This window comes from Hippocampus bargibanti, linkage group LG06, assembly GCF_051943395.1.
Source record: "Hippocampus bargibanti isolate YZ-2025 linkage group LG06, ASM5194339v1, whole genome shotgun sequence".
Taxonomy (NCBI): domain Eukaryota; kingdom Metazoa; phylum Chordata; class Actinopteri; order Syngnathiformes; family Syngnathidae; genus Hippocampus; species Hippocampus bargibanti.
In genome coordinates this window covers 29,042,301-29,066,259 of record NC_142739.1, presented here as the reverse complement: position 1 = coordinate 29,066,259, position 23,959 = coordinate 29,042,301, and the positions used below count along the sequence as shown (strand labels likewise).

At 39.5% G+C, this 23,959-nt stretch overlaps 1 protein-coding gene across 5 annotated transcripts in view; it reads right to left on the bottom strand.

Moving 5' to 3' along the window:
• Positions 1 to 7,034: 7,034 nt before the first annotated feature.
• The window catches only part of chd4b (chromodomain helicase DNA binding protein 4b), a 32,380-nt gene continuing 15,455 nt past the window's right edge, over positions 7,035 to 23,959 (bottom strand). For 3 of the 5 annotated variants that reach the window (XM_088997916.1, XM_088997917.1, XM_088997920.1), the window contains 18 exons: positions 23,481 to 23,730; positions 23,285 to 23,409; positions 21,746 to 21,838; positions 21,283 to 21,669; positions 19,973 to 20,150; positions 18,278 to 18,364; positions 16,985 to 17,076; positions 16,753 to 16,886; positions 15,438 to 15,582; positions 15,197 to 15,353; positions 14,061 to 14,146; positions 13,750 to 13,984; positions 12,978 to 13,016; positions 11,940 to 12,104; positions 10,214 to 10,322; positions 9,144 to 9,276; positions 8,233 to 8,428; positions 7,035 to 7,373 (listed from right to left, as the gene is read on the bottom strand). In XM_088997916.1, coding sequence (XP_088854042.1) covers positions 7,171 to 7,373; positions 8,233 to 8,428; positions 9,144 to 9,276; positions 10,214 to 10,322; positions 11,940 to 12,104; positions 12,978 to 13,016; positions 13,750 to 13,984; positions 14,061 to 14,146; positions 15,197 to 15,353; positions 15,438 to 15,582; positions 16,753 to 16,886; positions 16,985 to 17,076; positions 18,278 to 18,364; positions 19,973 to 20,150; positions 21,283 to 21,669; positions 21,746 to 21,838; positions 23,285 to 23,409; positions 23,481 to 23,730 — 2,814 coding nt within the window. In that variant the 3' untranslated portion in view covers positions 7,035 to 7,170. Of the gene's footprint in view, positions 7,374 to 8,232; positions 8,429 to 9,143; positions 9,277 to 10,213; positions 10,323 to 11,939; positions 12,105 to 12,977; positions 13,017 to 13,749; positions 13,985 to 14,060; positions 14,147 to 15,196; positions 15,354 to 15,437; positions 15,583 to 16,752; positions 16,887 to 16,984; positions 17,077 to 18,277; positions 18,365 to 19,960; positions 20,151 to 21,282; positions 21,670 to 21,745; positions 21,839 to 23,284; positions 23,410 to 23,480; positions 23,731 to 23,959 lie in introns of all 5 variants that reach the window. The other 2 variants (XM_088997919.1, XM_088997918.1) reach the window with 2 other exon arrangements.

The following is a 23,959-nucleotide window of genomic DNA, read 5'->3' as shown; positions in this document are numbered from 1 at the left end:
TGTGTGTGTGTGTGTGTGTGTGTGTGTGTGTGTGTGTGACGGGAAATTACAAGAAATACAAATTACAAACGTATTGGAATCTTTAGCAAGCTAATACGAGTTGGTTTAAGCTCAGTTTGTTGGCATTCTGAAAATAGTTGAATAGTGTGTGTGTGTGTGTGTGTGTGTGTGTGTGTGTGTGTGTGTGTGTGTGTGTGTGTGTGTGTGTGTGTGTGTGTGTGTGTGTGTGTGTGTGTGTGTGTGTGTGTGTGTGTGTGTGTGCGAGGTCGCCTGCCCACCTGTCTGCTGCTCCTCCCATCTGTTGCAAGTGTGTGTGTGAGCATGCGTGACAACACAAAGGTCAACGGTAACGGACAGTTCCTTATTCGCAGCTCAATAATTCTTTGTGTGTGTGTGTGTTTGTATGACTAGTCTTGTGAGGACCACTAACATTTTATACGCTATGTAGTGAGGACATTTTTGACAAGTGAGGACCTTCTGGCCGGTACTCACATGTTTTTCATTCTAAAGGGCTTCTAGAGGGTCTATATATGCATCTGTTAAAGTTTCAGAAAGGTCCTCACAAATTCACCCAAAATGATTTTTTTGGTGTGTATTTTCATTTCACTTGGATACACACACTTTTACTCTCTGTGTGTTTATGTGTGTGTGTGTGTGTGTGTGTGCGTGGTTAATAGGAGAAAAAAGTTCATACCAGAAAAAGTAAAACGATATCTCAACCAAATTCACTACAGGGATGAGTACTTTGAATGTACCCATTCAGAAACCTCACTTCTGCTGTTATTACAGTTTTAAGTCCGCTTTTTACTTCTTTGTATTTCAAGAAGCTGAAGTGGGAAATGGGGTGACATTTAGTGTTCAAATGTAACACTAGTTCTTCTATCAACTTGTCAGCAACGGTGGTCCTCACACCTTATCTGGAGTTATCCGGACCTCACAAATCCTTTGAAACAGGAATGTGTGTGTGTGTGTGTGTGTGTGTGTGTGTGTGTGTGTGTGTGTGTGTGTGTTCGCATGCAAAATCGTCTCAAAACAAAACCACAGTAGTTTCCCACCATAGCGCATTAGCAGCTGACATATTCAGTGGCTGTATGATCGGATTTGAGATAAAAAAGTGAACACAACCCTGGTCAAGTGCCGCTACTTGTCTCAAGTCTTTTTTTTTTTCCTTCCACTTTTTTGACACCACTGGTCTATGTCTTTTGTCACATTATTTGTTATTTAGTTTTTATTTTTCACTTCAAGATGGCGCCGCGAGAGTGGCTGCCTCTACAGCAGCTCCTGTATTTGTTTTTCTACTTCTTCCTTTCCTTTGCTGCTGTGAAATGTCAATTTCTCCACTGCGAGACTAATAAAAGCTAATCCAATCCATAAAGCAAAAAAAAGATTCCACTATTCCTAGGCAATATATTTACCACATGATAATTATTATTTTTTTTAATATTTGTTTTGTTTTGATCTTTGACCACAGCAAAACCACTGCAAAATTGCAAAATAGGAACTGCGAAACCGACAAAGACATATTTGTGTACTCACCCACGTCATTCTCGTTCCTCCCCGGCAGTCTTGTGGACTTTTCTGCAGCAAATGAGCAAGTGAGAATTTGAGATCATGTTGAACTAAATCTCCGTAGTCTCAATTATTATTATTATTATTCTAAAATATTTTTTTTTTGCTATAGTTTTTACCTCCCTTCCGTGTATTCCGAAGCCTAAAAGTTCCACTGGTGATGTGAGATGGGAGACTGCCGCCCTGCAATTTGCTTTAATTTCCTGCGGGAGATAAGATGCTGCTTCCTGACTGGGTCTTTAAGTGTTCTTTCTCTGGGGGTGGGGGGGGGGAGAAAAAAAATATTATCGAGATATCTCGTTGTGCAAAGTACACACCCTTGAGACAAAAGTATTGGGACGCCAACGTTTTGCAATTTCATGAACAGTCCCCCAAAAAAATGATTGATTAAATAACAGATTGGTTTATCTGTCATTTATGGTGACATATTGATGGCTGAAACGTAAAAAATAAACTTTTTGGAAGAAAAAAACGAAAGATTGCCATTTGACAATGTGTCAAATTCATCCATGAGGAAATTATTTGTAGATTTTCTGAATTAATACGTTAGACCAGGGGTGTCAAAGTCATTTTTTTTTGGCCGCGGGCCACATTGTAGTTCTGGTTTCCTCTCGAGGGCCGTTATGAATTTGGGGAAGCCATTAGAATGTTTAAATCCCTTCAAATATTACATATAGAGCACACAGCAAAATAATAATGAATGAATAACTCGTTTTCAAATCTGAAGTCAAGAATAATGACTTTTATTGTGGTTGACATCCAAAAATATGAAATTTTGGCTCAGATATTAGCAATCATCATGGAATTTAACAAGTTTGATTTGCTTTCGCGGGCCGAAAAAAAATGATGTGGTGGGCCGGATTTGGCCCACGGGCCTTGACTTTGACACCTGTGCGTTAGAGTCTAACGTAACGGGAAGCTTTTTGACTTAGAGAGCTATAAAAGTAAAATATTTAGAAATGTTTTTCAGTGAGAGCCACACACCAACGCACGTTTTTGCTACATGGTGGGGACATGGCGTGCAAAAGTTTTGACCCGTGGCAACCCAATTTCAAACATGAAAAAAAACATTTATGAAACTCATAAAAATGTGATTTTAGGACCCAATTTTTTTTAGCCTGTCCTCACTCAGAAACCCTTGTAAAACTGCATAATTCTTGATTTAATTTTTCCAGGTTTTTCGCAATCCGTGGGGACTTAACGAATCATGTCAAACCAAAACTACCAGCAGGTGGCGCTTTTTTTTTCAAGAGACATTGGTGTTTGAAAAGATATATTTTCTTAAAATCTATTTCATTTTTGTTATTTTTCCAACTTTTGATCGAAATTATTTCACTTGAATCTTTGATCAAACGCACGCACGAGGTTAAAAAGTTACTTATAACGTGTAATGCCACTTTTAACCATGGATTGGGCGCTACTGAGATGAACAAGGTGTAATACCACCTTTGACCATGGATTCGGGGGGGGGCGCTACTGAATGGACCAGTTGTGATGCACACTTACCTGGTGGGGACCTGCAGTACCGGTGTGCATCCATTAGGGTCGCATACACTCAGTTTTTTTGGTCTGGAATGCCCCCGTGGGGACACTTTAGGAAATGTCATCAAACGTCTTTAAAACATGGTTTGAAGTCTCTCAGAGTAATTTGCTCGTGGGGACCTCATTTTAGGTCCCCACGGGTAAATGACTGTTGAGTCATTAAAGTAAGTAAATGAGTCGGTTGATGTCCCCATCGGGGGGCGCAAACGAGAACACACGCACAAACGCAAACAAGCACGCACGCACGCGCCGCCACTTTTCAACAAAATGTCAGAATGTATTATTTAAAATAACTTTGTGATAGTACTCACCGTTAACATGAATGGTTAACCGTTCCTCACGATTGTTAAAAATCCAGCCAAACGATCAGAATGAAAGTGAACTTGCCGGGTCCATAGGCGAAGTTACCACAGCCCGTTTCCACAGGCTGATTAATTCCTTACACGGAGCTTTGTCGCCCTCTTCTGCCTCTTTTTGGTGCTACACGAAGTTTTCAGACCAAACAAAGACCAGCAAAATGCATTGACGTGATGGAAGGACTGCTACAATGTGTCCTTTTTTTCGGTCAGGGGCGTTCCTTCAGTGACGTCACGTACGGACTCGTCACCAACTCAAAAACAAAATTCCCGGAATAATCAGTGCGAGACTTAAAAGGTAAAATATAGCTATATGCGGTGGAATCTTTGTAAAATACGCTCAGTAGAAGTCATTTGAAGCCATTTTACAAATTATGGACACAACTTATCCGGAGATGTCGGTTGTCCTTTAAAGGGGTGTTTACCTGTTTCAACTTGAACAATCAAAATTGCGCTTTCCGCCAACCTAGGTCACTGTCATCCAATCAAAAGTGCGCTTTCCGTCAACTGCAGCCCCCACAGGAAATGAACAGCGAAAAAACAAGAATATGTATTTAGTTTTATCGGCGAGCCATATGCAATCATCAAAAGAGCCATATATGGCTCGCCAGCCATAGGTTGCCCACCCCTGCGTTAGAGCAACAACAACAAAAAACGGCAGATGGACAATAAGTAACCAGTGTATCGTTTTTACAGACACTGTAGCATTTTTAATTTTCTATCAGCAGGCGTAAACCCGGTTTGTCTAAATATACAATAATAAATAATAATAATAATAATCATAATAATACATTTCCTTTATAAGCACCTTTCAAAACTCTCAATGTCATAATATGATTTTTTAACAATCCTATTCACAATTGAATTGAAAATTCCTGAATTTGTTTGGTTTTTTTTTTTCATGCTTGGGTGCTGAAAAAGCGCTGGTCAGACCTCTGGCAATGGTTTTTTTGCTTTTCCACAAGGGGGCAGCATTTCTCTTTTTTCCATGTTAACACTTTGTTCCAGCTTCAGCTGTTGTTAAAGCGCTATATAAACCAATATGTATGTATTGCATTGTATTTTGGACATCCACCCTCATTTCAAGCTCAGATAACTCCAGACCCATATCATTTAGGAATTAACTCTTTTTTTTCTGATGAAACAAGAGAGTCTAAGGTTTCTTACGCTGCATTGAATGTTGTTAAAGCGCTATATGAACCAATATGTATGTATCGCATTGTATTTTGTACAGCCGCCCCCATTTCAAGCTCAGATAACTCCAAACCCATATAATTTAGGAATTAACTTTTTTTTCTCTTTTCTGATGAAAGAAAAGAGGTTTCTTACGCTGCATTGAATGTTTATGGCGTCCTAAAACTCCATATTATGTGGGTCCTGGAATTCCAGTGACAATGACAAAAACCCTGGCACCGGAGTGGACACATTTTTGCACATCGTCCGGCAGTGAATGAGTTAATTAGTACCCCACGTCATCTTTTTTTTTTTTGCTCATTGTTTATCCATTTCAAGTGTTGAAAATAACCAGTCACAACAAATTCGAATTGCCAAACCCCCCCAAAACACTTGAAAAACATTTGACCTTTTATTGTGGCCCATTGGAAAAGAAAATGTGATAAAAACAAACAAAAATAACGATACATGTACAGAAACCATTTAAGTTACATTGCTGACACCCCTCCAAGACCCCCCCCCTCCCCTCGCTTCCTACAACCCACCTGGCGCGTACCTTATTATTTTGAGCAAAATACGGGAACTTCTGGGGGATTTTCGGAAATGTTTGGGTGCGTGTTGGTACGCAGGATAGTCCATGTGATGACACCATGGGGGTGAGGGGTGTATTTTGGGATCGAGGTAACAACAAGAAAGTCAAGACAGCCTCCACTGGCGGTGACGTCGGCGCACCAAATGTGGCTCACATACACAGTATAATGAGAAATGCTCGGTGCAAAAGTTTTGGGTCACGTCACCCCCCCCCCCCCCCCATTAGTCCCCTGCAATGCTTTGTTCCAAACGACTATGGAAATTTATACCCATTGACTAATTGATAATTGAGAAATGCAGAAGGTAGCAGGGGGCAAGGGGGAGGGGGGGGGGGGTCTAATGGTGACCCAAGACTTTTGCACGGTGCTTTACGTACAATGACATCATCGAAAACTTTGTTTTTTTCCAGTCCGGTAGTTCAATTCAAAAAGTGAAACCTGCCATGTCAGATCATTTAAGAAACATTTTATGAACTTTTTTTTTTTGCGGAGACAAAATAATAATAAAACTAATATTTCATTTATAAGTGCCTTACAAAACTCACAAGGTCACTTTACAGTCACAGAATAAGTTTTCCTGTAGGTGAGCAGCGGCAGCCACACACGCCAGCGTTCACTCCATCCGGAAGTAACTCAGTTAGAAAGCGAGCTAGCTAGCTAATAGATAGCTAATGGTTAGCCAGTTACATAGCTAGCCAGATAGAGCCAGATAGATAGCTATGTAGCTAATAGATAGCTAGCGAGATAGCTAATACATAGCAAATAGATAGCTAGCCAGGTACATAGCTATATAGCTAGTAGATAGCTAGCGATGTAGCTAGCCAGCCAACTAGATAGCCAGCTATATAGCTGGATAAAGAGATAAATAAAAATAAGTGAAGAGAGGACAAAAATAAATCAGAATAAAGTCAAGAGAAAATACAAAAGCTAAATGGGATGAAAGAAAGTTGAGCAAAAGAGCGGAAAAAAAGGATTATTCGGTAAATAATAACACTAATATTTCATTTATAATTGCCTTTCAAAACTCACAAGGTCACTTTACAGTCACAGGATAAGTTTTTCTGTAGGTGAGCAGCGGCAGCCACACGCCAGTGTTCACTCCACCCGGAAGTAACTCAGTTAGAAAGCGAGCTAGCTAGCTAATAGATAGATAATAGCTAGCCAGTTAGATAGCAAGCCAGCTTGATAGCTATATAGCTAATGAATAGCTAGCGAGATAGCTAGATAGCTAATACATAACAAATAGATAGCTAGCCAGGTAGATAGCTATATAGCTAGTAGATAGCTAGCGATGTAGCTAGCTAGCCAACTAGATAGCTAGCTGGATAGAGAGATAAATAAAAATAAGCGAAGAAAGGAAAAAAAGTCAAGAGAAAATAGAAAAAAAGCTAAATGGGATGAAGGAAAGTTGAGCAAAAGAGTGAAAAAAATAAACATTAAAAAATAACATTAGTTGTCCCCGCAAAAAAAAACCAAAATAAAAATCTAAATTTCCCTTTAAGGTTAGAACGACAGAATTAAATGAAGTTTTCCACAATATTTGACGCGACCTGAAAATATAACGTCGACGGACAAACACGTTACAACTTTGAGGGGGGGGGGGGAGCATAAAAAATGAAATAATAATTAAAAAAAACAAATCAGTTCAATCGTCCATTTGCTACCAACAAAAATCCGTGTGTGTGGAGGGGGAGGGGCTTCAATTTTTTTTCCTGTGCCCACCATACACAGCGGTTGCACGTGTCGGCCATGTTTGAGGAACTCCTTATTTGGGCGTTCCCCTCCCACCACCCCCCGTTAAACAGATGACGATCCTTCAGGTTGGGAAACAACCGCCGACGCGTGCGCGGGTGTACCGAGTGCGACTAACCTCTCCGTGCTGTACAAGATGGCCGAACGGGGTCGGCGAGGGTGTAAACGTAACCGCCGGCGCCGCCGAATCAGCGTGAAACCTGCATCTGTTGCACATTCTGCGACTGATTCTGAGACGTCACCTCGGGTCCGCGACTCGCCAGCCTGCTCAGGATGTTCCTTTCGGACATTTGTAGCCTCACGGCTACGGGTGGGATCCGGGCGATGGTGGCCGGAAGTCGGGTGACGTCCGCCTTCATGTCGCTCAGCAGTTCCTCCAGCTGTTTGAGAACTGGAAGGTAAAAAAAAATAAAAAAGGAAAACAAAACAAACAAACAAAAAAGGCAACTCAAGCGTGAGCGTGTCACTTTTTGACGTAGCGTCGTGACTTTTGGGGATTGTACATTTTGTCGCCTACGTCGGGTTAAAGGACAACCGACGTCACTTTTTTGTTTTTTAACTGACATCAGAAAAACGTTTGATAGCATCTAAAATACCCAAAACACGCAGTATGATATTTTTAGTCAAATGCAAAACACCAATAAAAATGACTTAAAGTGTCCAAAATCTGCAAAAAAAAAATAACCCGGAAGTGGCCAGTTTCAGAAAGTCCCGCCCCCAGTTTGTGACGTCACGCTAAGACGTCTTGCATTGCTGGAGAATCAAAACAATGTTTGCAATCGATTAAATAATTTATTCCATACCATTTTGAGGCAACATTGGGGGGGGGGAAATCGATCACCAGAAAAGAGGCACAAAATGGCGACCTCCTGTAGCCACCTCCGTTTCCACAGACTGATAAATTCCTTATATGGAGCTTGGACGCCCTCTTCTGGCGGCTTTTGGGTGCAACACGGTTTTCAGACCAAACATGTACAGCAAAATGTATTGACGTGATGGAAGGACTGCTACAATGTGTCTTTTTTTTTTTCGGTTAGGGGCGTTCCTTTAGTGACGTCACGTACGGACTCGTCACCAACTCAAAAACAAGACTTCCGGAATATTCAGCGCGAGTCTTAAAAGGTAAAATATAGCTATGTGCGTTGGAATCTTATTAAAATACGCTCAGTACAAGTCATTTGAAGCCATTTTACAAATTATGGACACAACTTGTCCGGTGGCGTCGGTTGTCCTTCAAACGGGCGGTTTACCTTTATGCAAAACCGCATTGGCCGGTTTGTTTCCCGACATGGATTCCTTGCTGAGGTGCTGGTGGGACTCGGCCAGACATTCCACCTCGCTGAATCGGGTATTCAGCGCCATGGACGGGTGGGCCGGATCCTCCGTCATGTTGAGGTAGGCCGCCCGACGTAGCTGCTCTTCAATCACCAACGCTTGCTCCAGTAACTAAACAGGTGGCCATGTTTGATTAGTAAGTCTCAGCATTCGGCGTAGAGTGATATCTTGGCTTACGAACTTAATTGGTTCCCAGACAGAGTGTGCAAGGTTGAAAAGGGTGTATCCCAAAAATTAATTTCCCATAGGAAACCATTGAAATGAGAATAATCTGTTCCCAGGTGCCCATAAACATCATTTTCTACTTTCTAAGCCTTAAAGGACAACCGACGTCTCCGGACAAGTTGTGTCCATAATTTGTAAAATGGCTTCAAATGACCTCTACTGAGCGTATTTTACAAAGATTCCACGCATTTTAGATGCTATAAAATGTTTTTCTGATGTCAGTTAGGAAACAAAAAAGTGACGTCGGTTGTCCTTTAATGTTTAACGGCCTCACTCACTCTCTGCCTTTCTCTGTTTGCAACCCCCACGTCCTCACTGCCGCGTTCTTGACCAATCACGTGGCTTTAACCGAAGACTGGGGGTGGGGGAATAGAGGCCAAAAACAAAAAACAGTCGGCTGCCATTTTGCTGTCAGGAGAACGAGCTCGGTCGCGAATGAGACATCACTCATTGTGGCAGCTCCGTGTGTATCCCAAAAAATAGTTCGTATGCAAAGGTAAAATTTTCACAAATTTAAAGTTCGTAAACCGAAAAGTTCGTAAGCCAAGGGGTTCCTAAACCGAGGTATCACTGTAGTTCAAGGCGGGCGTTAAAACGTCACCTTGAACCTGCGTGCCAGGAACTTGTTTTTGATCTCCAGGAAGTTCCCTCTGCTCATTTCGCCCTTGAAAGGCTCGTTGAGAATGGCGTAGCGGACGTCGTTCTGCACGTCCTGCCAGCGAGCGTAGCCGTGCCTGAGGAAAAATAGCCGTCAAGTTCGTACAGATTTTGTTTTGGATGGCGGCTGTGAAATCTGCCCGACGACCAAAAAGCTATCGGGGTGATGTCATTGAGATGTCAAACTAAACTGGGCGTGTCGCGTATTACGTGATGAAGGGAGCAAAAAGCGGAAGAGGTCTCGTTCTAGTGATTCGGGGTGAAAACGGTACGCAAACGATTCATAACATACCCCAAAAAAATAAAATTAATAAAATAATAATAATAATAGTAACTACAAAAATAACAATAATAATAATAATAAGAATATTAATAGTAACAATAATAATAATAGTCACAATAATAATAACAGTAACAATAGTAACAACAGTTATAATAATAATAAAATTAATAATAATAATAATAATAATAATAACACTAAGAATAATAATAATAATAGTAACAATAACAATAATAGTCACAATAATAATAACAGTAACAATAGTAACAACAGTTATAATAATAATAGTAAAATTAAATAATAATAATAATAATAATAATAATAATAAATTTAATTTCTAAGCACCTTTCAAAACTCTCAAGGACACTTTACAGTCAAAGGATTTTTTTTTGGTGTGCGGTTGAGCAGCGGCAGCCATTCGCGCCAGCATTCACTCTAACCGGAAGTAACACAGCAGCAAAGTTATGAAAGGAAGAGGAAAGGAAAGAAAGAAGTAGAAAAACAATATACAGGAGCTGCTGGAAAGGCAGCCACTCTCGGGGCGCCATCTTGAAGTCAAAAAACAACAACAAAAAAAGTAAACAACAAATATGTCAACCCAGTGAGAGGGTTTTGAAAGGCGCTTAGAAATTAAATGTATAATAAAAATAATAATAATGATAGTAACAATAATAATAATAGTAGTAACAATGATAATAATAACAATAATAATAATAACAATTACAACAACATACTGGATGATTCCAGCCAGGAGCCAGTAGTCATGGCGACGGTGCCAAATCTCAAAGGTCTTCTTGGTGACGGTGGCTGCCCTCTCCTCGTTCTGCCAGAGGGAGTGAAGCTCTGGTGGGGCAGAAAGGTTGTGTGATAAATCAATAAATTAATAAATAAGAATAAAATGCAAGGAAATGTGTGTGTGCAGTGATGCATCTGGGAAATTTTAAAAAAAAGGGGGCAGTTGGCCCCTTTGTGTCTAAAAAGGGGGCCAAATTCGAAAATGGATGGGGGCCCGATTTAACTAGATTTGAAAAGTATCATAAACTAATTGAAATAAGCCAAACTAAATTCATTGGAGCATGATTTTTGTTAAATTGCAAATGAAAAAAATAACATTATTTGAGTAAAATCATTTTTTAATACATAAACAAATAATGTTTATTCAAGACAAATAATTTATTAACCTTACACACTCTTCTTTCATCAGAAAAAAAGTTAATTCCTTTTATTAGTCTGGAGTTATATGATCTTGAAATGAGGGCGGCTGTCCAAAACACAATGTAATACATACATATTGGTTGATATAGCGCTTTAACAAAAGCTGAAACTGGAACAAAGCGTTAACATGGAAAAAAGGGAATGGCTGCCCCCTTGTGGAAGGGAAAAAAACATTGCGAGAGGCCATGGCTAGCGCTTTATCGGCACCCAAGCATGAAAAAACAAATTCAGAAATGACGCTCTGTCATATTTCCAATTTCCGAATTAATTTGTGAATGGCAGTGAATGAGTTAATGTCTTTTAGAGTTTTACTCGTGTTCTAACGCTCCATATTGCAACCATCCGCCATGTTTGTTATAAATACTGCAATGCACCATGGGTAAATGAATATTCGATTCGCCCTTTCGGCAGTTTCCAGCGGATGACGGAAAAGGCCGAAATATCCTCTATCACGACTTTGGAAAGCATCGAGAAAAAAAAAATGCAAGGTGATGATAGCTCGATATCGCTAAGGCAAGATGGCCGACGACCACAGTTGAAGGACAACCGACATCACTTTTTGTTTCCTAACTGACATCAGAAAAACGTTTTATCGCATCTAAAATACCCAAAACACGCAGTATGATATTTTTAGTCGAATACAAAACACCAATAAAAATGATTTAAAGTGTCCAAATTAATCAGCCTGTTTCCACAGGCTGATTAATTCCTTACACGGAGCTTTGTCGCCCTCTTCTGCCTCTTTGTGGTCCTACATGACATTTTCAGACCAAAGTACAGCAAAATGCATTGACGTGATGGAAGGACTGCTACAATGTGTCCTTTTTTCGGTCAGGGGCGTTCCTTCAGTGACGTAGGGTGACTACTTGTCACTAACTCAAAAACAAGACTTCCGGAATATTCAGCGCGAGTCTTAAAACGTAAAATATCGCTATATGCGGTGGAATCTTTGTAAAATACGCTCAGTAGAAGTCATTTGAAGACATTTTACAAATTATGGACACAACTTGTCCGAGAGATGTTTTCAATGACGGTTGAACTAAATTTGCTTCTTTAGCTATTTTAACACAAGTGTATCATAAGTGGTGCGGATCACGTAGCAATATGCGCTAATAATAGACTTGCGCCAATGTTGGCGCAGCGGAGTTACAAAGTTGCGCCAGTGTCTGTCAAAATGCGTCAATGGCGCCACCCAGATGCATCCCTGTGTGTGTGTGTGTGTGTGTGTGTGAGATCCCGACCCACCTGTGAAGCCTCCGTCTGCGATGTTGAACATAAACCTCTGCTTGCTGGCTTTCCTTTTCTCTTCAGTCACGTTGGATGCGGCCACAGCGCCTTCTCTGGTGTTCTCTCCATTTTGGAGTCTGCTGGATTCCTCCGATTTCGCGCCGTCTTTATCGTCTCGTAGATCTGTGGGGAGAAGAGATGAAACAACCGGCGTGAGATACGGCGCGTCTAAAGGCGCTTGGTAAGTTTAGATTTGCACAGGAATGGCTTTAATTCATAATAATAATAATAAATAAATATAAATAATAAATAATAAATTACAAATAAAAAAATAGAAAAAATAGAATATTGAAAATAATAAAGAACAAATAAGTAATAATAATAATAATAATAATAATAATAATAAATAAAAATACTAAATACTAAATAAATAATAAATACATAAATAAATAAAAAATAAATAAAAACAAGAAAGAAAATAGAAAAAATAAAAAAAATAAAATAACAACAATAATAATAATACATATAATTTGCAAGCGCCTTTCAAATCACCCAAGGACACTTTATAATTAAATAAATAAATAATAATAATACATTTTATTTAAAAAAAATAAAAATAAAAAAAATAAATAAAAAATAATAATAATAATAATAATAATAATTAATTTTAACAGAACAATAAAACCATAAATTCCAGAAATAATAATACCATAAATCCAAACAAAAACCATACATGCTAATTTCACAACAGGGATGTCAAACTCCAGGCTCCGGGGCTAGATCTGGCCCATCGGTTCATTTTATACGGCCCGCGAAAGCAAATCAAACATTTCAAGTTCTAGCTAATTTGCTAAAATCTGGACCGAAATTTTAAACTTCTCATATTAAATAAATAAGGGAAATATTACTTTGTTACTAAACCCTTCATTAGTCACATAAACAATCATTCTTGAACTGCTTTCACAGTCATAAAGGACCTCCAAGTAAAAGGGTAAATCAAACGAGGCCCTCAACAAAAATGAGTACGTATGAAGTAAATAATTTGAGCATGCGCACCTTTGTCTGTGTCCATCTTTTCACCTTTAGCCTCCTCACCTGAAACAAACGAATTAATAAATAAACAGACAAATAAAAATCCAAGCACGGCAATGAAATAAAATGGGGTGTTTATAAAAATAGCTAGCGAATTAGCAAGCTAGATAGATAGCGAGATAGAAGGCTAGATAGTGAGATAGCTTTCTAGCTAGCTAAAAATAAACACACCCATCCATGAAATAAAATGGGGTATTTATGAAAATAGTTATCAAGAAAGCTAGCTAGATAGCGAGACAGCTGGATAGATTGTTAGATAGCTGGATAGGTTGGGAAATAACTAGCCAGCTAGCTAGCAAGATAGCTGGATAGATAGCTAGAGAGATAGCTGGCTAGATGGCTCGATAGATAGCTCTATAGCAAGATTGCTAGATAGATTTGTAGCTAGCTAAAAATAAACACATCCATCCATGAAATAAAATGGGGTTATGAAAATAGCTATGGAGATAGCTAGCTAGATAAGTTGCTAGAGAGCTAGCTAGATAACTAGCTAGATAGATAGCGATAATATCTAGCTAGCTAAAAATAAACACATCCATCCATTCATTTTCCAGATCGCTTCTTGCTCATTCGGGTCGCGGGGAGGTGCTGGAGCCTATCCCAGCCGTCTTTGGGCACTTGGCAGGGGACACCCTGAACTGGTTGCCAGCCAATCGCAGGGCACACAGAGACAAATAACCACCCGCACTTGCACCTCATAAACAAATAAATAAATACATCAAAATTAAAACTAGACCTTTAGATCGGTTCTCCGCATCCGTTTTGTCCTCTTTTCCGTCATCGCCTTTAACGTCAGCAGGAACGACGACGCCGTCGCCCTTCTCCTTTCGGTCCTTGCTCAAATCGGTGGCGTCATTCCTTTCATCATCGCCGCCTCGCGTTTCCTTATCTTTCTTGTCCTTCCCCGCGAGGTCATCGTCTTTGTTTTCAGAGGCGGGCGACTTGTCGGTCTCATCGGGGATTTCGATAATCTATGGGCGAAGAAAAGGATGAAATGAGGTTTGAAATCATTCACGTCATCCGTGGCGAGCGTGAATGAGGGATGACCTCTGGATCGTTTGGTTTTCGGGCGATTTTCGGATCCTCCGCGTCTTTCTTGATGTCTTCTTTGTCCTCTGATCTTGAGAGATCCTCTGTTCACACAAAGTCAGCGGCATTAAACGCAAATTTGGAACGCAACTGTATTTAGGAAGTGCACGAAAAACAAAACATGACCGCGCACGGAGCAAAAACAATCCGTACTACAACAAATGAATTCATAACAAAGACACACAAAATAAATACATAAATAAACAAGCAAGCAAACAAACAAACAAACAAACAAAGTGAGCCATGCATAGTCATTTCAGTATTTGAAAAAAAAAAAAACAGAAATAACATCTTAAAATGAAGTCCCAAGTGAGCATTATATGCTCCCTCTTACAAGTACCAGTTAACACAATCCTCCATAAATAATAATATTAAACATTTCATTTATAAGCGTCTGATAAAGCGCTAGTCAGACCTCCGGCAATGTTTTTCCCTTCCGCGAGGGGGAAGCATTTTCTTTTTGTACAGCTGCCCCCATTTCAAGCTCAAATAACTCCAGATGCATATAATTTAGGAATTAACTCTTTGGTTTCTGATGAAAGAAGAGAGCCTAAGGGTTTTAGTGTCTTTTTTGGGGGGGTGCCGATAAAGCGCTAGTCAGAAATCTGGCAATGTTAGCGCTTTTTACAGACTCCCTTGAATATCGATATAACGAGACTTTACTGTAGTGACAAATTTACCTCTCTAATTCAAGGTTAAAAGTGTAAAGTGCAAAGTGTCCTTGAGAACTTTGAAAGGCGCTTGAAATAAAATGTATTATTATCATCATCAATATTCTTCTTATTATTATCATTATCATAAATATTGTGATTGTTGTTATTGTTATTATTCTTATTATTATTATTACTATTATTATTATTATCATCACTATTATTATTGTTACTATTACTATTATTGTTACTATTATTGGATTGGATATGCCTTTATTTGTCTCGCACTGGAAAAATTATTACTATTATTGTCACTATTATTATTATTATGATCACTATTATTATTATTATCATCATCACTATTATTATTATCGTCATCACTATTATTAATTATTATTATAATTATTATAATAAAAGCCTAGCTTAGGGTGTGTGTGTGTCTACCTGGCACGGGAGTGTTGGGTTGCGTATCTGCGGGAGTCCCACTTGAAGGGGTTTTAGGCTCCTCCCCCGCAGCCAAAGCCGCCGCCCTTTTGTGTTCTTCCAGTTCCGCCATCCACGGCATGGACCACTGACCGTTCACATGCTCAAACTCTTGCACCTGTCGAAGCAACGCAAGAATCGAGCAATCCGTCGACATCCACGGAGTCGATTGTGAGCAACGGGAGGGGAGGGGGGGGGCAACCTTTTTCCTAATGAGCGACATGACACCGATGCGGGTGAGCACGTGCTGCCTGGACAGACCCTCGCGTGGGACGCCGTCGGCAAACGTCTCTGCTCCGTCGGCTCCCGGCTCACACAGATGTCTCATGAACAGAGACACGTAAGCCCTGCGGGTGAAAAATAAAACAAACGGGGCGGGAGGACAGAAGAGAATTAACAGGTGCAAAAAATGTGTTCACTACAGTGCCAGGGTTTTTGTCATTGTCACTCGAATTCCAGGACCCACAGAAGATTGAGTTTTAGGACGACATAAATATTAAATGCAGAGTTAGAAACTCCTTCTTTCATCAGAATAAAATTGTTAATTCATAAGTTATATGGCTTTGGAGTTATATGAACTTGAAATGAGGGCAGATGTCCAAAATACAATGCAATATATGCATGATGGTTTATATAGCGCTTTAAGAACAGCTGAAGCTGGAACAAAGCACTAACATGAGAAAAAAGGGAAATGCTGCCCCTTGTGGAAGGGAAAAAATATTGCCAGAGGGCTGACCAGTGCTTTATCGGCACCCTCCTTGGAGTGAATGAGTTAACTGGTACTTATCATCGTTAAGCTATAAGCTTATCTATTTGCTAGCTCTTAGCTGTCTATTCACTAGCTATTAGCCATCTATTCACTAGCTATTCGCTAGCTTGGTATTTATTTGAGTTACTTCCGGGTTGCGTGAACGCTGGCACGTGTGGCTACTGCTGCTCACCTGCAGAAAAACTGATCCTGTGACTGTAAAGTGACCGTGAGTTTTGAAAGGCGCTTGTAAATGAAATGTATTATTATTATTATGCTCATTTTGGACTCATTTCAAGATGTTATTTCATTTTTCAAAATCTTGATATGATTCCTCATGACACGTGATCTGGAGATATATGAGCTTGAAATGAGGGCGGGTGTCTAAAATATAATGTAATCCATATATATTAATTTATAGAGCGCTTTAACAACAGCTGAAGCTGTAACAAAGCGCTAAAATGGAAAATATGGAAATGCTGCCCCCTTGTGGAAAAGAAAAAAAAAACATTGCCCGAGGGCTGGCCAGCGTTTTATCGGCACCACCGCAAGACAAACCAAAACCGGAATAAATTCGGGAATGGCGGTCTACGTCATATTTTGAATTCCCGAATAAATTCTGACTTAACTGATACTCGTAAGAGGGAGCATATAATGCTCATTTTGGACTTAATTTCAAGATTTTATTTCTGGGATGTTTATTACGCACTCCGACGACCTCAAACGGGATAAACCGAATACAAAATGGAGGATAAAAAAAGATCCTCACTTGAATTCCTTCTCCGACTTCCCTCGAAGATCCCTGACCAGCCACTGGTTGTTGAACGCATCCTGCGGAGGCATCCCGTAACGCATCACCACATTCAGGAAGGCTTTCCTCTGACGTGCGTTGAAACCCAGAACCTGATTGGACGCCCCAAGGTGTAACCCCGCCCCAAGTCAAAAATCATTCATAAAAAAAAAAAAAAAAACAAGGTCAAGTCAAGCAGACGGAGACTCACCTCAATGTTGCCTCCCACTCGGGCCAGAAGTGGAGGCAGAGGCTTGTCACGGTCGTTTCTTAAGCCTTTGCGGTTCGGACGACGTGCATTTGCTGCGACAGAAGGGGAAAAAAAAAATAATAATAATAATAAATACATCCAACAGGTGACCCTCATGCTGAGGTGACTCTCTCACACCCCGCCCTCCTTTTTACGCTTGTTAGTAAACACTCCATGAGTGTGTTTTGTCTTGGGCTTTTTAGGCAAGCTTGGAACGAATTAGGGCTTTTACATGGGAAACGCGCTTCAACGTACACATTTTTTAAGTCAAGAATCCGGTTAATTACATTCGTACGCCGAGGTCGCGCTGTACAGTCAAACCTGGGTTTTCGAACGTCTCAGCTCTCGAACAATTCAGTTTTCGAACTAAAATTTAGATTTTTTTTAATGCCTCGGTTTACAACCCAAAATGGGTTCTCAAACAAACTGAGTGCACCTGAATGCACCACTCGACTCCCCTCAGCTTCCTGATACATCACTTCCTCATGTCGCGTCTCCTAGTGACCGACGGATTATCCTCGTGTAGCGTTCCATTATGAGTCGACGTGTTTGTATTGCTCAATAAAGATTTTTTAAACTTATTCAATACCAGGCGATGTGCAAAAATGTGTCCACTCCAGTGCCAGGGTTTTTGTCATATTCACTCAAATTGCAGGATCCACAGAATATTGAGTTTTAGGACTACATAAACATTCAATAGAGCGTTACAAATCTTAGACTCTTTTGTTTCATTTGAAAAAAAAAACAGAGTAAATTCCTAAATTAGATGGGTCTGGAGTTATCTGAGCTTGAAATGGGGGCTGCTTTACAAAATACAATACATACAGATTGATTTATATAGCGCTTTTTTTTGCACTAACAAAGCGCTAACATGGACAAATGGCAAATGCTGCCCCCTCGTGGAAGGGAAAAAAACATTGTCAGAGGTCTGACCAGCGCTTTATCAGCACCCCCGCAGGAAAAATCAGAACGCCAATAAATGGTGGCGAATGAGTTAAAAGGCAGACATTGAGTACATTGATGATCATGAAAAATGTTACGGTTTGCGACCAAATCGTTTTTTAATGGGTTTCTGGAACGGATTATGGTTAAAAACCCAGGTTTGATTGTATTTCTATTGACGTTATTCCGTCAGGTAAATTTGGTTTTTGGGAGTTTGCAAGTGTAGCGACTTTGTTCAAAGCTGTTGAGGTTCTACCGCGCTTTGTTAACGCCTACCAAAGAACCAACGCGAACGTTCGGCTTGTGGTGTACCTTCGGAACGCTCGTCAAAGTCCTCGTCGCCTTCCTCCGACGCCACCGAGTAATCCGATTGGTTGTCGGATTGGTCCTCTTGCCAATCTGGTTTGGGGAAGGTGAAAGGAAAAGAAACTAACTTCATAGTTATGGCCCACGTGCACTACGAAATGTCTTTTGGTTGTTGGTTTTTTAATGCTTTTATATTTTGTAGTTTTAAAGCTATCTGGTCAAAAAATAAAATAATAATAATAATAAAATACATAAACATGCATAGTTTTAGCAAATCTTTGACGAAACAATAGACCACTAATTCCAATTTGAAAACGACAACTATCCATTCTCTCGAAAACACCAAACAAACAAATAATTTCCATTTGGGCATTTACTTCAGAGATTTGATATCCATCTTGAGGCCCACGTGCCGCTAACTTCTTTGTCACTCGTAAAAACAATTTAGCTTAACTCATTCACTGCTAGATGTGCAAAAAATGTGTCCACTCTACTGCCAGGGTTTTTGACATTTTCACTCAAATTCCAAGACCCACAAAATATTGAGTTTTAGGACGACATAAAAATTCAATTCAGTCTAAGAAAACTTTCACTCACTCGTTTCATAAAAAAAAAAAAGTTAATTCCTAAATTATATGGGTCTGGAGTATTCTGAGTTTGAAATGGGGGCGAATGTACAAAATAAAATACAATACAATACATACATATTGATTTCTATAGCGCTTTAAGAACAGCTGAAGCTGTAACAAAGCGCTAACATGGATAAAAGGCAACTGCTGCCCCCTTGTGGAAGGGAAAAAATATTGCCAGAGGTCTGATCAGCGCTTTATCCGAACCCCCCCCCCCACACCCAAAAAAAAAAAAAAAAAAAAAAAAAAACCCGAAAAAATTCGGGAATGGCGCTCCACGTCATGCTAATCAATTCCCAAATAAATTCGTGAATAAATCACTTGTGGGAGGGAAAAAAAAAAACATTGCCAGAGGTCTAACCAGCGCTTTTTCGGGACCCCCGCAAAAATAAAAATAAAATAAAATAAAATACAGTAAAGTCTCGTTATATCGATATTCAAGGGAGTCCGAAAAAATATCGATATAACCGGGACTATCGATATATCCGACCCTGTTTGCATGTAATTTTCTCCGTGCGTGCATAGAAATAGTATCGATATAACCGGGACTATCGATATATCCGATATCGATATAACGAGACTTTACTGTACATTTAAAAAACACTACTAAAAGCCGAACAAATTCGGGAATGGCGCTCCATGTCATGCTATTCAATTCCCGAATAAATTCTGAATAAATCACTTGTGGAAGGGGGGAAAAAAAAAAATATTGCCAGAGGTCTGGACGGTGCTTTATCGGCATCCAAGCTAGAAAAAAGAAAACCGAAATAATTCGGGAATGGCGTTCTGCGTCATATTTTCAATTCCCGAATAAATTCGTGAATGGCAGTGAATGAGTTAATAGGCGGTCGAATTATGACTTATGAAATCAAATTTACAGGATGAATAGTCCACATTAAAATTCCGTTTTGACTCGGCGAGCCACAAACCTTAAAATGGATATCGGGAAGAAGCACGGCAAACGGCTTACCGTGTTTGCACTCAGGGTGCAAAATGAACGTAAACACGAAAAGGACGTGACAGACCCGAAAGAAGAGGTTGTCAAGATATGTTTCTGTACCCTGTCTTATACCTCGATCCTCCTGCGAACCGTCATTGTAGTTAACCGGCTTTCGAGTTCTTTTGCCTTTGCCCAGATTACGGGCCAGATCCTCTTGTTGTTGCTCGTAGTGATGACGAAGAAGTTTCTCCCAGTAGTCCGGATCCACGCTTTCTTCCTGCTTGATCACCTCCCGCTCCACTTCCTCTTCCTGCGAAGGAACAAATAATAATAACGATAATAACAAGAATAATAATCGTGATAATAACAATAATAATACTGACAATAATAGTAACAATAATAATAGTAACAATAATAGTGATGATAATAATAATAGTAGTAATAATAATAATAAGAAGAAGAATAATAACAACAACAATCATATTTAGGATAATGCTAATAATAAGAGGAATATATATATAACAATATAAAGAATTATAATATATATAAGAATAATAACAATAACAATAATAAAAACAATAAAACAACAACAATAATAATAATACTAATAATAATAATAATACATTTCATTTAGAAGCGCCTTTCAAACTCTCAAGTTCACTTTACAGTCACAGGATAAGTAACAGATGGCTAGCTATACAGCTAATAGCTTTTTTACACATCTGGCACTGAATGAGATAAGAAACACGTTTATATAATAATAATAATAATAATAATAATAATAATAATACATTTCATTTAGAAGCGCCTTTCAAACTCTCAAGTTCACTTTACAGTCCCAGGATAAGTAATAGATGGCTAGCTATACAGCTAATAGCTTTTTTACACATCTGGCACTGAATGAGATAAGAAACACGTTTATATAATAATAATAATAATAATAATAATAATAATAATAATAATAATAATAATAATAATAATACATTTCATTTAGAAGCGCCTTTCAAACTCTCAAGTTCACTTTACAGTTACAGGATAAGTAATAGATAGCTATCAAGATAGCTAGCTATGCAGCTAATAGCTTTTTTTACATATCATCTAGCAGTGAATGAGATAAGAGACATGTTTATATAATAATAATCATCATCATCATCATCATCATCATAAGAATAAAAATAATAATAACGCTATCTAGCTAGCCAATAGATAGCTAATAGCTAGCTAGCTAGAAAGCTATCTAGATATCCAAATAGATGACAAATAGATAGCAAGTAGCTAGCTAGCCAGGCACTGGAGTGGGCACATTTTTGCACATAATAATCAAAAATAAAGTAATCATAATAATTTGTTTGTTTTTTTTTACTTCAAAATGGACAGCCCAAACATGAACATCCGGGTGACCCATCGGTGCCGTTCGGGTTTTCGGGGCTTCGCGCGCGTACCTCATCGTCTTCGTCTTTGACGACGTATTGGGCGACTTTGAAGGAGCTGAGGTATTCGTTCATGCTTTGGATCTCGGTATCGTCCGTGGCGTCCTGGTTGCGGTCCAGCAAGCGGTCGATGGCATGGTCGTCGTAGTGGATCACGCTGCTGTCGTCCTCCTTGTTGTCTCCTGGGGGTTGGGGTGGGGCGATAGGTGAGGTGAAAAACACGCATGGGAACATGTCGCGCGTCAACATGGGCCAACCTTCTCCGACTTCGTCTTTAAAAAGCTCCTCCGTTCCGAATTTGAGGATGTCGTCCAGTTCCTGCTTGGACATGGAACCAGTTTTGGAGCCGAGGCCGGGTCGCACCACCAAGTGGGTGAGCATCATTTTTTTCTTTGCAACCTGATAACAAAAATAAAATGGGAAATTTGAATCGTATATAAGGATTTAAGATTATTATTATTTTTTTTAAGCTCACCTGCGTGATTCTCTCTTCCACCGATGCTTTGGTGACAAAGCGATAAATCATCACCTTCCGGTTCTGGCCAATACGGTGAGCTCTGCTGAAGGCCTAAATCACACGCATAAGACATATTAATCAATAAATAAATAATTTTCAGCATTTTACCAGAGGATCTCTGGCCAAAGTACCATATTTTCTGCTCTATAAGGCGCACCTAAGCGCTTTATAATGCCTTATAGTACAGAAAAATACGGTATATTATTGCAAAAAAAAAAAAAATAGCGGTTGCGAAAAATACGGTATATTATTACATAGGTCAGATTCTCGAACGGATTGTTTGACCTTCGTCGTTACAGGACATAACTGGTCCTATATCTCCTTTTGCTTATAAAGTGAACAGTAAATATCCGTTTCGGATCCAGCTAGACGAGTGTACCAAATGGAGTGAATAATATACCGTATTTTCTGGAATATAAGGCGCACTATCAATGAATGACATTTTAAAACATTTTCCATACATAAGTCGTGGAAGTGTGACGAGTCAAAAGGACAAAAGACGGAAAAAGAAAAAAAAAAAAAAAGGATTTAAACCTTTTCCACATTACATTCACCGCATTATAAGGCGCGGCATCAACGAATGACAAACGTTTCCATACATAAGGCGCATTATCAGGCGCATGGTCAGCTTTTGAAAAAAAGTGAAGGCATTTTGGTGTGCCTTATATTGCGGGAAATACAGTAAACTGATTATTTTCTCACATGTAACGTATTAGTATTTTTGTAAGACGGTTTACCGTAGTTGCGAGGTCTTTTGCGGATCAATATTGATCCATACATAAGGCGCACCGCATTATAATGCGCATAGTGAGTTTAAAAAAAAAACATTAAGACTTTAAGTGTACCTTATAGTGCGGAAAATACGGTAAGCGGTTTTATTGTTTTTTTCCAGGTATTTTATTAGTATTTTTGTGAGACGGTTTACCGTACTTACCGTAGTTGCGAGACTTTTGGGGGGATCAATACTGATCCATATATAAGGCGCATCGCATTGTAAGGCGCACGGGCAACTTAAAAAGAAAATTCAAGGATTTTAGGTGCACCTTATAGTGCGGAAAATACGGTAAACTGTTTTATTACTTTTTTACGAGGTAACGTATTAGTATTTTCATGAAATGGTTTACCTTAGTTACCATAGTTGCAAGATCTTTTGCGGATCAATATTGATCCATACATAAGACATTAGTTAATCATTTTATTGATGGTTATATTGTTCTGGTGTTTATTGTTTTAATTGTAAAGTGTCCTTGGGTGCTTTGAAAGGCGCTTGTAAATTAAAAGTATGATTATTATTATTATTGATCCATACATAAGGCGCACCGCATTATAAGGCGCATGATCAGCTTTTGAAAAAAATGAAGGCATTTAAGTGTGCCTTATCGTACCGAAAATATGGAATATTTATGCCGATTTTTAACTCATGAAAGTTATGAAAATGCATTTATCTTATTTTGAAAACATACATGAAAAAAGCAGGAAAAAAGATACCGTTCATACCTGGATGTCATTGTGGGGGTTCCAATCCGAGTCGTATATGATGACGGTGTCTGCAGATGCAAGATTGATGCCCAACCCCCCAGCTCGGGTTGACAGGAGGAAAGCAAACTGGGGCGCACCGGGAGCTGTCGGAATAAAGACCAACATAGACAATGAAAACACCCCAACTTTCTCTGGGAGGTATTGAGAAGGTTACCATTAAAGCGATCGATAGCCTCCTGCCGCATGTTGCCGGTGACGCCGCCGTCGATCCTCTCGTATTTGTAACCCTCGTTTTCCAGGAAGTCCTCCAGCAGGTCGAGCATTTTGGTCATTTGGGAGAAAACCAGCACTCGGTGACCTCCTTCCTTCAGCTTCTTCATCATCTTGTGCAAGAGCATCAGTTTGCCCGACGCTTTGGTCAAGGCCAGGCCTTCGTACATGCCGTTGGGGAGTTTGGGAGCCTCCTGCCGAAGGAGAGAAGAACATGTTCAGGCAGTTCCCCGTATAGATTTTAAAGGACAACCGACGTCTCCGGACAAGTTGTGTTTGTAAAATGGCTTCAAATGACTTCTACTGAGCGTATTTTACAAAGATTCCACCGCATATAGCAATATTTTACATGTTAAGACACGCGCTGAATATTCCGGAAGTCTTGTTTTTGACTTGGTGACGAGTCCGTACGTGACGTCACCG